The sequence below is a fragment of the Dufourea novaeangliae genome, unplaced genomic scaffold, assembly GCF_001272555.1.
Source record: "Dufourea novaeangliae isolate 0120121106 unplaced genomic scaffold, ASM127255v1 scaffold34, whole genome shotgun sequence".
In the NCBI taxonomy this organism is placed as follows: domain Eukaryota; kingdom Metazoa; phylum Arthropoda; class Insecta; order Hymenoptera; family Halictidae; genus Dufourea; species Dufourea novaeangliae.
This window is the reverse complement of record NW_015373909.1, coordinates 523788-540422: the sequence shown is the minus strand read 5'-3', so window position 1 is coordinate 540422 and position 16635 is coordinate 523788. Positions and strand designations below refer to the sequence as shown.

The 16635-nt window shown below is 37.6% G+C and overlaps 2 protein-coding genes across 3 annotated transcripts; one reads left to right on the top strand and one right to left on the bottom strand.

Annotated features, from left to right (window-relative positions):
* The first annotated feature begins 848 nt into the window (after positions 1 to 848).
* On the top strand, positions 849 to 9962 carry LOC107193881 (ras-related and estrogen-regulated growth inhibitor). The gene is made up of 6 exons (XM_015583415.1): positions 849 to 947; positions 3078 to 3191; positions 8360 to 8416; positions 8965 to 9038; positions 9143 to 9409; positions 9807 to 9962. Exons 2-6 carry the CDS (start codon positions 3095 to 3097, stop codon positions 9960 to 9962), a joined length of 651 nt encoding a protein of 216 aa, XP_015438901.1. The 5' UTR covers positions 849 to 947; positions 3078 to 3094.
* A 545-nt stretch (positions 9963 to 10507) lies between these two features.
* LOC107193882 (general transcription factor IIE subunit 2) lies at positions 10508 to 12011 on the bottom strand. 2 transcript variants are annotated; one of them, XM_015583416.1, is made up of 4 exons: positions 11865 to 12011; positions 11365 to 11629; positions 11093 to 11302; positions 10508 to 10962 (listed from the first exon to the last, which is right to left on the bottom strand). In XM_015583416.1, the coding sequence occupies exons 1-4, from the start codon at positions 11924 to 11926 to the stop codon at positions 10642 to 10644; spliced, it is 858 nt and encodes a 285-aa protein (XP_015438902.1). In that variant the 5' UTR covers positions 11927 to 12011; the 3' UTR covers positions 10508 to 10641. The 2 variants fall into 2 exon arrangements, with proteins under 2 accessions (XP_015438902.1, XP_015438903.1); XM_015583417.1 differs by having other exon boundaries at positions 10928 to 10999.
* Positions 12012 to 16635: the final 4624 nt, after the last annotated feature.

Below are 16635 nucleotides of genomic sequence, written 5' to 3'. Positions count from 1 at the left end.
AAATTGATTTTTTTTAACTGGACGTGCCGGAAAGAAACGGTTTGCAAATTCGTATCAAACTCAGAAAAATCAGAAACACTTATTACAGGTTACAGAAACGAAAAAAAGTTAAAATTTGTTGAACAGTGTTATCACACCCTAGAGAAATTAATTTTTTTAATAGGTATTACTTTAATTTATAAACTGCATATCAATTTTTAGCTTTCCGCCGCTTTTCGATTTGTATATTTAACCACCTAACAAATATTTAACATTCTCATGCCTAACTCTGACTGTGTTATAAGTTTATATGCTTACATAATTACTTATATTTAATATGAATTAAACATGATACGAAATGTAGTTGATTATAACTGAAAATATCTAAAAACATTGAAACATTTTATCAAAAAAATATTACATATCCGCGCTTTTTGTGATGAAATATGTATGTGAGTTAAACGTGACACCGTATATATTCCATCCTGGGCGTGCTGGGCGACAAAGTGGGGTACGCGCACGTGTGTGGGAAGTACGTGTGAGCAAGGGGCGTTGCCAATACGCAATAAAAGGGACTCCATTTAACGAATGGCTACTGTATCGCACGCGTATACCTGGCCGAAGAGCAATAAAGAGGCCCGGCTCCCGCGCGAGAGCCGCCAAAAGAGAATGGGGGCAAAAGACAGTCGCACGGTGACCAAGAAGCGCGTCGGATCACGCAACGGAACCGCGAAGTCGCTCAGGTACACGTGCAACGGCGGACACGGAAAAACAGATCGATTCCGTTGTGATTTCCGATATCGATCCATTTACCACATCCTTCGATATCGTTTTCGAGAAAACAAAAAAACTCTTCCGATCTTAGTTGATGAATTAATAAGACGGAATGTTTGATTACCGTACAAGTTGATGATACGTGCAACAGGGAATGGTGAAGAAGCTGCACGTCAGTGTGTTCTAGGTGCCTGGTAAGCGACTAGAAATAAAAATAACACGTGGTTTATAATCGTTGTTGGAGAGTACACGGTGCGATAATCAATAACGCGGGTAACTTTCGAATCGGGATATTGTTTTGTTTACCTCTTCACGTTTGTCGTAATATATGTACGAAACGCACGTTTTTGCAGAGGTTTGTGGCTAAATAATCAGTATTTCAGTATAATATATGCATGGTACATCTGTGCAACAGCTACAAGCAGGTATGGTACCTTTACCATTTCTTAAACTAATACACCACTAGACTGTAAAGTGAGTAAATAACGAATAAAAGATTAAAAAAAACGTACTTCGTAATTTTTAACCATTCAAACGTGGAAATTCTAATTTTTATAATAAAATAATATTTCTTCTTGAATGAGTCGACATTTAACAAACAATTATTTAATCTCATTAACTGTTTAAAACTCAGAATAATGCTCTTAGATACTGACTTAGCCACTAGACTGTAAAGTGAGTAGTAATTAATTTTTTGTATTCGAAATTTTTAATTCAGGCATTAAGGGGTATATTGAACAGAATATACAGTACCGGACAAAGCTATAATCATTTGAGCGTAATCATTCGTTGCAGCATTTCTTTAGCATTTTCTGTACTAGTTAACGAAGAGTATGAATTTCCTTAAACATTAATAATTATGCATTTATAGCACGAACCTAACAAAGGTAGTAAAAAAAAATTTGAATAAAGTTTAATAGTATTTGCTTGTTAGTATCAAGATATTAAAACCTTTCGTACCAGAAATAAAATTCTGTCTCATTCCGATTTTTATATGATTTCCTTAAACATTAATAATTATGCATTTATAGCACTAACCTAACAAAGGTAGTAAAAAAAGATTTGAATGAAGTTTAATAGTATTTGCGTGTTATTATCAAGATATTAAAACCTTTCGTACCAGAAATAAAATTCTGTCTGATTCCGATTTTTACATATTAATGTCCAAAATTGTGAATTTGCATAAACATTCATAGTCTTCGTTCAAAAGAATCATTACGCTCCAGTTCTTATAATTTTATCCGATAGTGCGTGTACATTACTTTATTGTATGATTACACGTGTGATCGACAAAAATGTTCGGAAAGCATTAATTAATACAGTGAATATAATGGAATCCAAATGTACCGTTCGCGATCAAAACACGGTCATGCCCGGTATACGAACGGCTCACTCACCCGTAACGCGACGCATGTACCGCAGCGGTACATTGTTAGACGCCTGGAGTAAATTCTTCAGATTCCACGAAACATGTGCGAACTGTTCTATTAATGTACCCAACGCGTCGGTTCCGTCTCTCTCGAACGTGTATCGTAACCGTATGTACCACGAACCGGCTCTTTCTCCGCTTCCATTCCCCTCTTCTTTCACCCGAGGATGAAGAGTGCGGTTGTATTTAAACTTTCGTTCGAAAGAGAACACGAGGCGAATGCCTCAACCGATCCTCGCAGATGGTCCCGTTTCGATTCCGATGAAGGCAACACGGGGGCACCCGGTAAACGGGAAAGTCTCGCGAGTAGAAGTTTTAAGATCAGAAACCCTGAGATCAAAAGTCTTGAGATCAGAAATTTTTTCGACCAGACGTCTTGACATTAGAAGACTTGAGATCAGAAGTCTTAAGATCAGAAACCCTGAGATTAAAAGTCTTGAGATCAGAAATTTTTCGACCAGACATCTTGACATTAGAAGACTTGAGATCAGAAGTCTTAAGATCAGAATGCATAGATTCGTGATGGGTAAACGGGAGCATCAGTAATACCTTCAGGAAAACCCGTGAAATAAATGTCATTGCGGCTGGTTAATCCGGCTGTATTATTAACTAACCGTGTACGATTTCCCGTCCCGTGTCTTCCTTGGCAGAGGCCGGGCCTTTGAAATAAGACGACGGCTTATCTGTATCAGTGATTCGAACGTTGTATATGAAAATTGGAGGTGTTATCGACGCCGGTGGACATCGGTCGAGGAAATATGTAATCGCGACAAATTTTTACGATTCACACGTACACACTCCGCGACCTGACAACACACGGACGCACATATACCCGTTCCTTTGTTCGAGATTTCTATTGCAGCCGCGCTACATGGTTCTGTTATGCTTTGTGCAGTGACAAATGCGCGGAGTATGACGTCAAATGCGATTAGAGGTATACGGAGAAAGAAGAGTTCGCTATGCGAGGTAAAGGTGGCTGTGATTGGAGCACCTGGAGTCGGGAAAAGTGGTGAGTACATATACTACTAGCTGACGTGCCCGCTCTTGCTAGGGCAGTTTAGTTTGTGTATTAAGTTTTAGTTCGAAATGGTGGCCCTCGATATGGTGAAGCCATGGACCGATGCCTATCAGTAAATAAATTGTTTACGCGTACGTGAAGTAGAGTAGTCCAACCTAAGCAGAATGTTTTCTTGGAATAACTAAGTACCAACAAGGTATGGCAACGTTGCCCCGTTTGGTGACATCAGCCAATTTAAAAAAAAATTTTTAATAATTCTATACAAAGTTCATTTATCCCTGAGCACCATTCTCTACCAATAATAATAAACCAATCAACTTTTAAAAGTATAATAAGTTCTATACTATATGATATTATTTTAGCCATAACTTCACTCCCATAATTAACAGACCTTTATGCCAGTTCTGTATATTACGTTGCTTATATCCAGAAGTATGGAGATTGGGCCCCTGCTGTGGAACATAGCAGTGTAGTGAATATTCGATAAATGTTCAGAGCTCATGTTCACCGACGAACAGTAGAAGTTAAGAACTCATATGTAAAATAACAAAAAAAGAATTTTTTTATACATGGCGCGTCGTAGAAACTTTTTCTTTTGGTGATTTAACAATCCAAAAGAACTGAACAATTTTTTTATTTAAACTTTTGTTCTATCTCGTACCGTTACAAAGTTCTATTAAAAAAACGAAAACACGCAAAAACATTCATGTAAAGTTTGATTCTTAACAAAGAATCAAAAATAAAAAAGTTTTAAAGTTGCATTTGTATTCTCACATCGATACGCAGCTTTTTAAATTTTTTTATCTGCCTCTGCTCACCGTCAACTAGTGTTGTTAAAATGAGCCTCGAGTCTTGAGCTTTAACAGCTCGAGTCGCGGTTCAAACCCTAAAGGCTCGAACCCTCAAGGTTCGAAGCTTGAGTCGTGAAAGCTCGAGTCTTTAACGCTCGAGCCTTTAAGCTTGAAAGCTCGAGTCGTATAAATTGTATGTAGTGAAGTAATGTACAGACCTTGAATTTTCGAAGCCTTAAAACTTAACCTAAAAATTTTCAGTTTTTAACTCTAATATTACACGAATCTCAAGCTTTTAAAGATTCAAGGGGGAATAATTCTAAAACGTCCAGAAAAGCATGGTTTTTATAAATTAGTTCTGCAACACCCAAACCTCATTAAACTATTATTAATAGGGTGATCAAATATATATTTTGGACAATACGTTAAATTTTCTTTTATTACAAAATACCTATGTATACTTGAGCAAGATATACGAGTCATAGGATGTTACGCGTCGAACAAAATAATTTCTCAATTTGTTCACGGTTCATTGATCAAAGTTGGGACATTTTTTTCGTTATTCACGTGATATTCGACTTAATATTCTGGTAGAATATTTTCGAAAAATTATACTTTGAAAGTATATATATAAAAAACTTAATTTTTGCCAATCGTCACTGTGTTATTCCACATTAAGTCTGAAGCTTTAAGGTTCAACCCTCTAGAACCCTTAAGTGTTAAATAATGGAATTTACACTAAATCTATAATATTATACTTTATACAGTTTTTAAAAAATACAGCGATGACTGCAAACACATGAGAGATTGATACCAAGAAAGGGAAATGAAAAATGAAACAAAATAACCATTGAATAGTAGACGAAATGAAACATTGCTAAAAATTTGTCTGTAATGTTCAAAATATAGTATTATCTGATCGACTGGAAACCTACTCTTACGCCGTGGGAGTCATAGATGACCGGCAGCAAGATTAATGTACCACGCATGATAAGTTTGCACAATACATATAATCATATTGTGTAATATATTATTATATGATTCTAATGGGCAATCACTCTTTGGCGCTGAAGACAAAACCAGCAGAAACATGCTCAGCAGTGAACGTGTTAAACATAAAAGCCTCGAGCTTCGAGGCTCGAGCCTCGACTACTCAAAGCCTTGAAACTCGAGCCTCGAGCCTCGACGACTCGAGCCTTGGAGCTCGAGCCTTGAGCCTCGAGCTTCATATGATTGTAGCCTTAAAGACTCAGTCTTTAAGGCTAAGCTTTGTAGCTTCAAAGACTCGAGCTTTATACAACACTACCGTTAACTCAAGAATGGGAAGCGCACGTGTTTACATTGTCGCTCAAGTGTTCTAAAGAGGATCCCGCCTTTACTACGCATGCGCGTAGAAGATCTGAACCATTTGTCGAATATGCTTGGTATTTTGACCCTACGAACGCCTCCGTTGGTACATCGAAAAATTTTGATAGCCTAAAATTATTCCCGAGAATTGCACTACAATGGTCTGTGAACGTATGGTGCGGTATCACAAGTGATAAAATTATTGGTCCTCATTTCATCAATGGAAATTCGTATGGCAACATCTACGCTAATTTTATTAAGGATACATTGGGTCCTTTGCTAGAAGTATTGCTTTTATTTACACGACAAACTAAATAGTATAATCCCAGCACATTGATTGCGCGAAAGGAACTCGATGAAAAATTTCAAAATCGTTGGATTGGTCGCGGCGGTACAATATCGTGGCCATCTTGTTCACCAGACCTGACACCTGTAGATTTCTTTCTATGGGGAACATTGAAAGCTAAAGTGTACAAAGAAGTACCAATTGCACCTTAAGACATGCAACAGCGAATTATTGCAGCCTGCACGTCAATAAGTTCTGACGTTATAAGACTTGCAGGTCAATCAGTCATAAAAAGAATTCAGTGTTACATTGACAGTGATGGTCATCATTTCGAACACCTACTATGATCTTATGAAATAGGTCGTTGAACTCTGTTTAAGCTCATCTATCATTCTACGGAAATAAAAACATATCGATCCACATAAAAAAAATGAAGGTGACCTTGAAATATCGAAAGTACCTCCACCTGTAAAAAAAAACTATTAACGCCATCGGATGGCTTTCTTCGTACTGTACAATTTTTGTTTAACAAATATTTCTGTGAACCTTATAATTTCAAAGATATCTGAAGTGTTAATAGATATTGCCCCACCCTGTATATAAGGATAAGGATGATACGGCTTACCTTAAATCTCGTTCGAATTTAGAAAGTGACCCGTTGATTGTCTATTGTTTTTTATACGAAATTGACACATAGGGATCGTCTAAAGCTTCATCGTTAAGCTTCTATCAATAACATCGTTTTCTAGGACGGTGAACCAGTTTCTACTTTCATCGTTCGTTTTCCTTACGTTGGCAGGGTTTCTTACGTTAAAACTCTGTAGTAATGTTAGAAACAAATGTTCCGCTTCATGTAGTTTCGAAATACTTGATGACATACACCTGGGTTCCAAATCCACAATGAGCACACACCCAGTTTGAATGAAGTAGACTTTCAAAATTAGTTTCTTCTTATATTTGTGAATTATTATATACCTAAACGTTTTAGCATGCAATAATATTAGAGATAATATACGTATTCTAAACTAACAAATAAGAATAATACTAAACACACAAGTTCAATGAAATTTTACGTAAAAGAAAAAAGTTAATACATGTATTCATAATCCCCTCGAACCGCTTTTCTTCTCAACTTCATTCTTATAAGAGTAATTCCACGAATGTTTTTAAGATGAATTAACGAATGATAGGTGTGTGAGAAACGTGTGTCTAGGACCCTGAAAGAAGCCAACGACGTGTATTTTTGGTGATGGCACGTGTAACGCATAGGTGAATAAATAATTGGTCGAACCCGACATTTGCACACCCCACACTGACCGCAAAACTGTATGTACCACTATTTATAAAGTTTTATTTCACAATTTCCTTGGATCCGTGTCTTATAAAAGATTATAACGTCAATTTTCCACGAGCAAAAAAAGGTAACCGATATCGTTTGTGCGTTGCCCCCTCCCCCCTACCTCCTCGAAAAGAACGACATGTAATGTCTTTCTTTTGCGGTGCGTTTCTCGTCCGAATGTATTTTTAACCAGACGCCACACTGACTTTCCTTTTTGTTGAAAGAAAACGTAATAAGACCAATTGAAGCGACCGAATCAATTCGCATAAGAAATTGGCACGAGAACTCCGGCGAACTTTTAATGAGCCACGCGAAGGAAAGCATCCAAATGATGTTGCTCGAAGGATTCGAACATAAATACACCGATCCCCGATAAATTCGTTTCTCAACGAAGTGTTCAGATGGTCCTGTCAATCACGAACTTAAAGTGTACCAGGGAACCAACCTATTCGTTTTTTGAACATTTTTTTATCTAACCCTTTTATAAATTTAGCTGTCCTGGATAATTATAAGTTGTATAAAATTAAATTAACATCTTGTTCGGTTAAAATTTTTATCTAACCCTTTTATAAATTTAGCTGTCCTGGATAATTATAAGTTGTATAAAATTAAATTTACATCTTGTGTTTTTGTCATTTGACTTTTTTTTCAATTTATGGTTATATTCTTGTGGTTCAATGAAACGTAACGACAATTCAAGCTTTTGTCGATGACATTCATTCGAAACGTTTATACAAACGGATCAGTTTTCATTGAATTTAAGATGAAACACATCATTGGTGACGTTTAACGCTCGTGTAAGGATTTGTGGCGCCGTAGCAGGTTCGAGTTCGAGGTAAAAATAGTGTGGTATACTTCGAAGCGGGTCACTAGGCTATAGCTCTCGTTTCTCTTGATCAAATCGCGATATGTCGGAACGCGTACCGTATCGTGCAAGATCTCATTCGTTTTCAGGATGTTGGATTACGTACCAAACGACCAATAAACAAAATTCCTAACGAAAGTGGAAAGAATTACATGTTTTTATCGCATCATCCATTTTTCTCTGATAAATAATATTTCCGTTCTGTATTTCTTCCTTAATAAACGAAACATTTATGTTCCAAACCCAATCGTTTGTACTTTAAATATCGTTGAACTAATCGAACAGTAGAAAATGGAACGTAGGTCCCTCGGAAAATATAGGTTGATAACTTTCTAACTGATGCGCGTTCGGAATTTCTATTCATGAATGCACAATCTAATACTATAATAATAATAAAGCTGCTACGAAAGGTACACTTACGAAATACTACAATTCGTATTACTTCGCCGCCTCAGTTTTTCAAAAAAAAAAAAAAAAATGTATGTCACTTGAATGAACATTTCAGCAGCATTTGTTCTCTTTGCATTCCAGCATTCACAGTGAGGTTTCTAACCAGGAGATACATCGGGGAATATGATCACCAGTCAGGTGAGAAACATCTCAATTTACAGCGTGTAATTCGCCTGCGATGAGACACGGCATCCAGTCGCGGTATAAATTACGACGAAACGTGGACTGAGTTGACAATAGAATGACGCGATTTTTATTTTTTGAGAAACTGCCAGCAAACTGTATGGCCCAACTCGAAGCTCGTGTATAACGCTCCCTACGCATACCTCGGCCCGCGTCTGGTCTAAATTTATCGAAGACGAATTTGACACTAGACAGGACGAGTACTAATGCGAGGTTGATACTTGAACAAGACTCCTTGTTTTGTACAAATACAGACGCGGACAGAAGACAAGCGGCTTTCTCGCTAGCACGTGCTACGAGGGTTCTAAAACTAGACTGGACCCGAAAGATCCCACTTAACCGTCGCGATGTGTACCTGGATCTCTTCTCTATAGACGGTGTTATAATAACACTTACGTAATTTTTCATAAGTTCAGTTCCCCAAATTCCCCCCCCCCCCGCGGGATAAGTTATTTGTCGCAATTTAAAATGCTTCGGCCTTCGTGCTTCTTTTTTTTTTTTAGAAAACAGATACAAACACGAGGTGCTGGTCGACGGTGAACCGATTCTTTTCGAAATTTTGGACACCTGCCCAAAGGTAATGTCTTCTATCGGTTCTGCACGTCATGCTTATTGAACGATTTCATTAATGATGGAAAGGTAAATAAAAAAAGCATTCGTTATTTGTGGTCGATGTTTCAGAGCGAAGACGAATTACCGTCCACGGAGACGCTACAATGGGCAGACGGATTACTGCTAGTCTACTCGATAACCGACCGAGGTTCTTTCAATTTTGTACGGAAGGCGAAGGAAACTCTCGCGGTGGCTGATCCGGAAGCCACGATGCCACTCGCTATGGTCGGAAACAAAGCCGACATGGTACACTTAAGACAAGTTAGTACGGAAGAGGGAGAAATACTTGCGAAAGACTTCGAGTGCTGGTTCAGCGAAGTATCCGCCGCTGAACAGGTTTGTTTTTACTAACAAGTCGCTTATACTATTGACGAAATGTTTGGAAACGGTTGTCTGTTTGAAAGAAACAAAAGATTAGATTTTTCGGACTGTACTGTCTATAATAGATTGTACTATTTACTCAATTGTATTATTAAGCTGAATGTATTACTTATTAAACAACATAAATATGTTAGCCTAACTTCTTAAAGATTTCAGAACCAATTAGTAGATTTAAACACTCGTGTCATACAATGAGAGTGTTTTTAAGACTTGGAAGTAATGACGGAGCTATGAAGACATACACTAAAAAAAGGAAGAATGTTTAAAGAAGCGAATTCCTCTATAATTTTAAAACATTTTGTCAGGCGTTTATGTACACGACTCCGACTTGAAAAATGATTAATTTCTTCAGGTCACCCAAGTTGCTGAATCTTTCCACGAACTGTGCCGGGAAGTTTTGGCAGCCAGAAGGAGAAACAAACAATCTTTATTAGACAGAATGCTTGGTAGCAAGGCGACGCGTGCTTATTCACGAGGGAAAAGTGATTCGGCGCTACCAAAAGATTAATCTACATAATTTCTTAATTTATTATTATCAATGTTTAATTTAAAGATACGTATAATACGAATTATTGTGGCGGTTGTTTTCATGAAACTTTGCAGTGTTATATTAGAAACGAAAAGAATTGCGTACACGTACTTATCATTTAAATTATAAATACCAAAGATTTATATAATACCGTATGTAACGTTTATTTGTACTCTACAAAGTATGTAATTTTCAAGATTTTACGTTACAGAGTTTATTAACACGAAACAATAGTAATATACTGACATTATGTTAATTAAAATTTACAATAGCCCGTATAAGACTGCAGTGTCACATACAGATATTTAAAACAAAATTTAATGTTCAATATTTTCACAATATGCAAAATATTTAAAGTTTCTTTGTTTTACAAGGCTCATTATGAACATGTTTTACATGGTCATAATTAAGATAGATCTTATACTACTTGATCTATATTTATTTTGTACTTACAATGAAAAGTCATGACAATAAATACTTTTATTTATTTATTGTATCAATGTGATATGTAATTATGCGCACAACTTTACCTCCAAAATTAATTTTTGGTGCATATGAACTATTATATTAAGGACAGAGTTAAGATTACAAAACACTCTCATTTCTCTTTAAACAGTTCAATTATCAATTCCTTTTATTTACAAGACTTAAAGAATATCTATTTGGAATCATCGTATGTTTCCAAAACATCCGCTAAATGTTCATTATCCCTTGGCTTTTTGAATTGTTTTCTCTTATTAACAGGTTTCTTTCTTTTGATCGGAGCTGGCTTTTTAGGGCCATGATCCTGCATTGATCTGATTCCTTGCTTTTCAAGGTACTCGTCAATTTTTTGATCATCCATTGCATCGACTGCAACAGCCCTCCACAATTTTTGAAATTCATCATCTATTGGTAACTGGGCTGTTTTGTCATTATAAAAGACAATTTTCTTTTTGTCTAGAGGTCGAGTTATGAATAATATCTCATTTTGTAAACTCTACAATTTATAACTTACTATTGAAAGTGCTATTTCACTATGTAAAAATTAAATCTTACTCTAATCTAAATCATATTCTTTTCTAACTAAATCTTATTCTTAATGTCAATATGGTCATGCTAATACTTACCTTTAAATGTTTATCACAGTGCGGCAAGCTTTCTTGTATGTCTTCTAATAAAATTCCACCAAGACCTTTCAAGTCCTGTTGCTTTAATAATCTTAATAGAGATTTTTTATCTTTGATTTTATACATTGCTTTAAATACAAATCTGCTGTCAGATGTTACTTCTATCTTTGGATTTTTAATAAGAGCTTCTGTTTGAAGCCATTGTTTTACCTGATAAACAAGTCAGTCCGAAGATTCATACTCCCGATAATGTTAATGTACTATCATCATACCTTCGATCCAACATCTAATTGGTTAGTTTCATCTAAGATTTCCTCCAATGTTAACGGATGATCGTCACCTTCTTGATGCCTAGCTTTCATGTGTTTCACTATTTTAGCTAACACACCAAATTTATATTGAGTACTACCAGACATAGTTTTATAGTTAACCATGTCCGATTTGGGACCGCTGGACACAGAGGATAATTTTGGCTTTTTCTTAAGCGGCTCATCTCGGACAGAATCTTTTTCTTGTTCCTTTTTCTTCTTTTCCACACTAGGAAAATAAATTTTTTTACATGTTATACCATGTCGCAGAGGATTATTATTAAAATTTATACATGTACTAAAATGCAGTATAATTAATTAATATACTTAAATTCTTACACTAATTATATAATAATGTATTTGTATATACTCTTGTAATACATTTCCAGCACAATATGTGCTGTCAATGTGTAATATTTATGCAACAGTGTAGGTTAGGAAAGTAAACTGGATCGAATACTTACGTAGGAGTTGTAAGAGCTCTTTTCTTAAAGAGCTCTCGCTCTCTAAGCAATGCTGGATCCATTGCAGTAAAAATTTCCAATTACACAAACGTTAAAAACACTTATGTTAAAATTTTTTAAGATCTGTCACTCTCATGGCATAATATATAAAAGAATGCATAATATATACAACGATTGCAGCGCTGTGTGGCTAGCGGAAGATTCATGAAACTTTCGGTCTTCTTTAAGGGATCACCCCCACCACAGGAGTTTCCGGACTTGTGTATACGTCCGTGGTGTACACACATTATACTCTCCAGCCGCTATGACCAGCTATGGCAGTACGATCGCACTGCCGCCTATAGTCGCTTGAGTCGCGAATGGTAGGGATGAAGTCGGCAGTGGTCAGCACTAGAAAAAGAGGAAAATAACTGGAGTAACATTTCTTTCTTTCCAATGGAGTTGTTGGTGGGGGATTCTCCTGATAGTCCTCCAGTCGCTTTATCCCCTCTCTCTGCGATGTGCGAGCAAGAGAAGAGTTACTCCAGCGCTACTCTGTCCTTCGGTCATACTTCATCCCTACCATAAGACCGCGCAGTTTATTATATATTCTAATCGCCTCTACACGCGTCTACCAACCATAGGTTCCCATTCCAGACATATGTCAGGTGAAAGGAAACTATTACTTGCCTAATGCGCATGCGCAACTTGCTTTCGATAAATCGTTCGATAATTGAAAGAACTCATTAGTTCGATAATTGACAAAACTAAGTGGTGCGTGTGTACATCGCGTGCGTAGTGAAAGATATGCATAAATAAGTTAATTACACCAGTGTTAATCGTACTATCAATGTTATTTTTGTATATCCATTACAATGTTCGAGTTTTACAATCAGAAACTTTTGCTCTCATAATTGGAGGTGAAATCTGTCAGTTCAGTTTACTGCGTTTATACCGATCGATGCCAATCCGAACAAGATGGAAACAACACTTCGGATTCGATGTTGATCACCAACGGGAATCGGCGTTTTACGACTTCGTGTAAGTACATACGTTTTATGTGGCCGAAAGCGGTCGTAGTTCTTGGACGTGTTCCTAAGACCCTACAATGCCTGTGACATTTTGCGAGCGGTACAGCCGGCTTCCTTTATTTCATGCTTCGCTTTACGAACGTCGAGTCAAAGAGCAAAGCAACCGGGAGGCTTGAGGTTGGTCTCTTGCACGGGTTTAAAGAGAGCGAATAGAAAGGAGCATACTGTTCTCATTGCTAGACATGGGGAATTAACTTTTACATAAAGCAAGAAATCGCTTCGGTCACGCACATACGATTGTTCCACTTTCGAGATTTATGACTCGGCTGCCTTGAGGCGTTTGAATAAACTGCTCAATATGTAACTGCCGCGAGATATTATAATTTAAACATGTTAAGACATTTACCAAATGCTTAGATTATGGGTGTAAACAATTTCGAATTATTAAATATTTCCCGCCAGTCTTGATTGGTAAAGTTCGCGCATGCTCAACGCGAAATACATTCCCCTTAAATTCTGCATCTAAATATATCATATACATTCACCAAGGACTTTCGGTGTTTCAAAACCATTCAAGAATTTATATCATTGTTAACACTTGCCATCAAGTGATGATAAAGTATAAAGTTGAAAGAATATCGGAACGTATTACCACTATATACCGTAGAATAGTACATGCCCCTGTATCACGTCAACCACACAAACGTTACTGCAAGAACATCGAAACGGCCGTTTGGTAACATCAATTTTACCACCAACAGATTCGTCTCGCGTTTTCTGGATGTTTCTCTGCGATAATCCGTACCGTGACTTATTATCGTCGTTTTCGAAAGCAATCACTCTCGATGTTTGTTTCGTCGTACCGACCGAACAGAGTTGTCGGAGCGCATCGGTATCTGATCGAAGGTAGCAGGAAGTGTAGGAACCGCGCGCGGTGCGCTTCTGTCGTAACATGCGCGTCAAGCGTGCGCTTGCATCATGGGTATGGGAACGGATAAACCGGAGGGAAAGGGATAGGCGTAGCGACCGAGAGGAAGCGGGAGAGGAAAACACGGTACAGGCGGCGGGTGGAGTGTGTGTTGGGGGTTGGTGGTGGAGATGGTACCGAGACCAGGATCTGTAGCGAAGCGGATGGTGGAGGGGAGGAGAGGGACGAAGAGAGGAGAACAGAAACGTATAGGGGCGAAGGGTAGGGACGCAAAGGGCGGAAGGGCTGGTTAAATGATGGCCGGTCCTGGGTTCAGGGATGAGGGGAAGGCCGACGTAGGAGAGGGATGCTGGGGCGGTTCAAGCGAGATCGAGTTCACGGCAAGTGGAGTACGGCAGTTTGTGTCAGACCACGGAGCACGGAAGATGCTCCACCCGGTTGTTCGTGGAACGGGTGGTCTACCCTCGTCGCGTCGGTGGCGTCGCGTGACGATTTTTCACGGTGTCGTGTCTACTATGCTTGGAAATAGCCGGAACCACGGGAGTTCACGGAGCAGCAATCCAACGTCCGTTTCCACCCTAATGACGACTGCCTTGTGCATTTTGCTGGCCCTCTTGCCCGCGGCGTATCCCGATAAGATCTCCATCGGTGAGTGGTCGCTTGCATGTCCTTCTTACTCGCTGATCGAGTTTGCGGGCTCGCGAACGAGCGCGTCTGGCGTCTAGTTGCGGGATTGGTTCAGCCACCGGTGTTGGTGGTTATGGAGGGTTGTTGCACCCGGTTTCGTAGGTGGCTGTTTACGGTGTATCGAAGTAAATACAATGTTCGCGATCTGTGCGATTGTACACCAGGTTGTGAGAGCGTAAGAGATGAAGATAGTGGGTTACAATGGTCGCGATTGGAGAGTTTTGTAGATGTGTACGAAGGTGTAATGATTATTGTTCGAGTGGCAAGGAGTTTCACGTTCGATCCATTGGGGGAATGTGTAATTTTCCGTAATGGAACACGTACGTGAACATTGTAACGTGAATAACATGTCGACGTGGGTTGAGGATGAAAATATTTTTGTTGTCCTTATGGTAGTACTAAGCTGTTGCACATTAAGTCGTCGACTTCATAGTATGTACATTTGATTGTTCATCTATTGTTATTACACAAGAACCATTGTTTTTTGTGACAGTGCTGAATTTAATATATATTTCCAGTAAAAATTACTGGTTAGCACAGAAGTTATTCAACAAGAAGAAAGATGTGAACTGCACTCAAGTATTACTTATGAATATTTAGAATTGTACGATAGTGATATAAGCCCATTCGTGAACTTCGTTTGGATAATAAAACCCGTCGGAAGTGTAATATATTGTTACTTCAGGTGCAACAGATGTAAATACAATATATTTGACCCATCGTGAAGGTGTGTACTCATTAGCGAACAGTTCACAAACACTTCCAAATATTCTGTTGCACCAGTCTCTCAGTTTCTTAAGAGTAAACAGTTTGTTGTATGTATTCGTTGTGCAGTAGCTATTTATTAAAACTTGAAATTGTTGAAAAAATGTTGATAAGATTTATTCAAATTTGTAACAAATTATGAGTACGCAAAAACAGGTGTTAGCTTGTGATGGTTTTATGGTTATCCATCTGCTAATTCAAAAGAAAAAAGTATAAGCGACAATGGTGACAGAGAATTGTTTAAAAATCGCCAGAAATATAGTGTCACGGAATTCTTGGCTGATTTAAGGGTGGAGAAACAAAGTGGCTTCAGAAACTTCTGTCGAATGTCAGCTAGTGTATTTGAAATGATATTGTCATTAATAGAACCGAAAATAGCAAAGCGGGGCACTAATTATAGATCTGCTATTCCAGTACATGAACGTCTGGCTATGACATTGTGGTTTTTAGCTACAGGCGATTCTTTTACTAGCCAATCTACCTTTTTAAAGTATGAAGGCAGATTGTATCTCGAATAGTACTTGATACCTGTTTAGTTTTTGAATGAAGCACTTCAGAAGTATATACAGGTAGAAACATTATTGTTCATAGAATTATATTCCCTGATCTACTGTCATTTCTAATTTCTTTCAACTGTCTGTTAGGTGCCAAGAACTTCTGAAGCTTGGTGTAAAATAACTGCCGACTTTAATGATCAGTGGAATTTTCTGAAATGTATCGGAGCAATAGATGGAAAATATATGATGATACAAGCTCCAATACACAGTGGCTCCGAATATTATAATTATACAGACTTTGGTTATGATAATCATTACAAATGATTCAAATTTGTCTGGTCACCAGTTACCGCTATCAATGACGGAAATTGTTTCGGTTACGAATAACCACTATTGGTGACGAAAATTCGTCTTGATTACGAATAACGTTATTAGTGGCGGTAATTTCAGTTTTACTACCGCTAACAAATATCGATGACAGGAATTTTACTTTAGTTACTTTCGAGCATAGTCAATGTTTATTAAGATTACTGGTAATTAGTATCTACCATGGATATAAAATGCATTATGGAATTTATACATTTTAATAAAGAACAGAAGTTATGAAAATGTTGTGATAGTTGTAGATCAATGTTTTTATTTTTTTATACATATTAATAATTAATTAGCCGAGCCATGTGAATCGACGTTGGCGACTTTTCAGAAAATTAAATTCTTTATTTTTTATAAGAGGATCATTTATTACATTGCGGAGTGTGTTCAAACTTGGATGTGTTATAGTCTTTAATGATATATAAACGTATCTCGAAGTTTTCAAAATTGTTTAAATCGTCAATTTTACAGCTGTTTGAAATATAGTGTCAAACTTTTTTCAATAAACGATA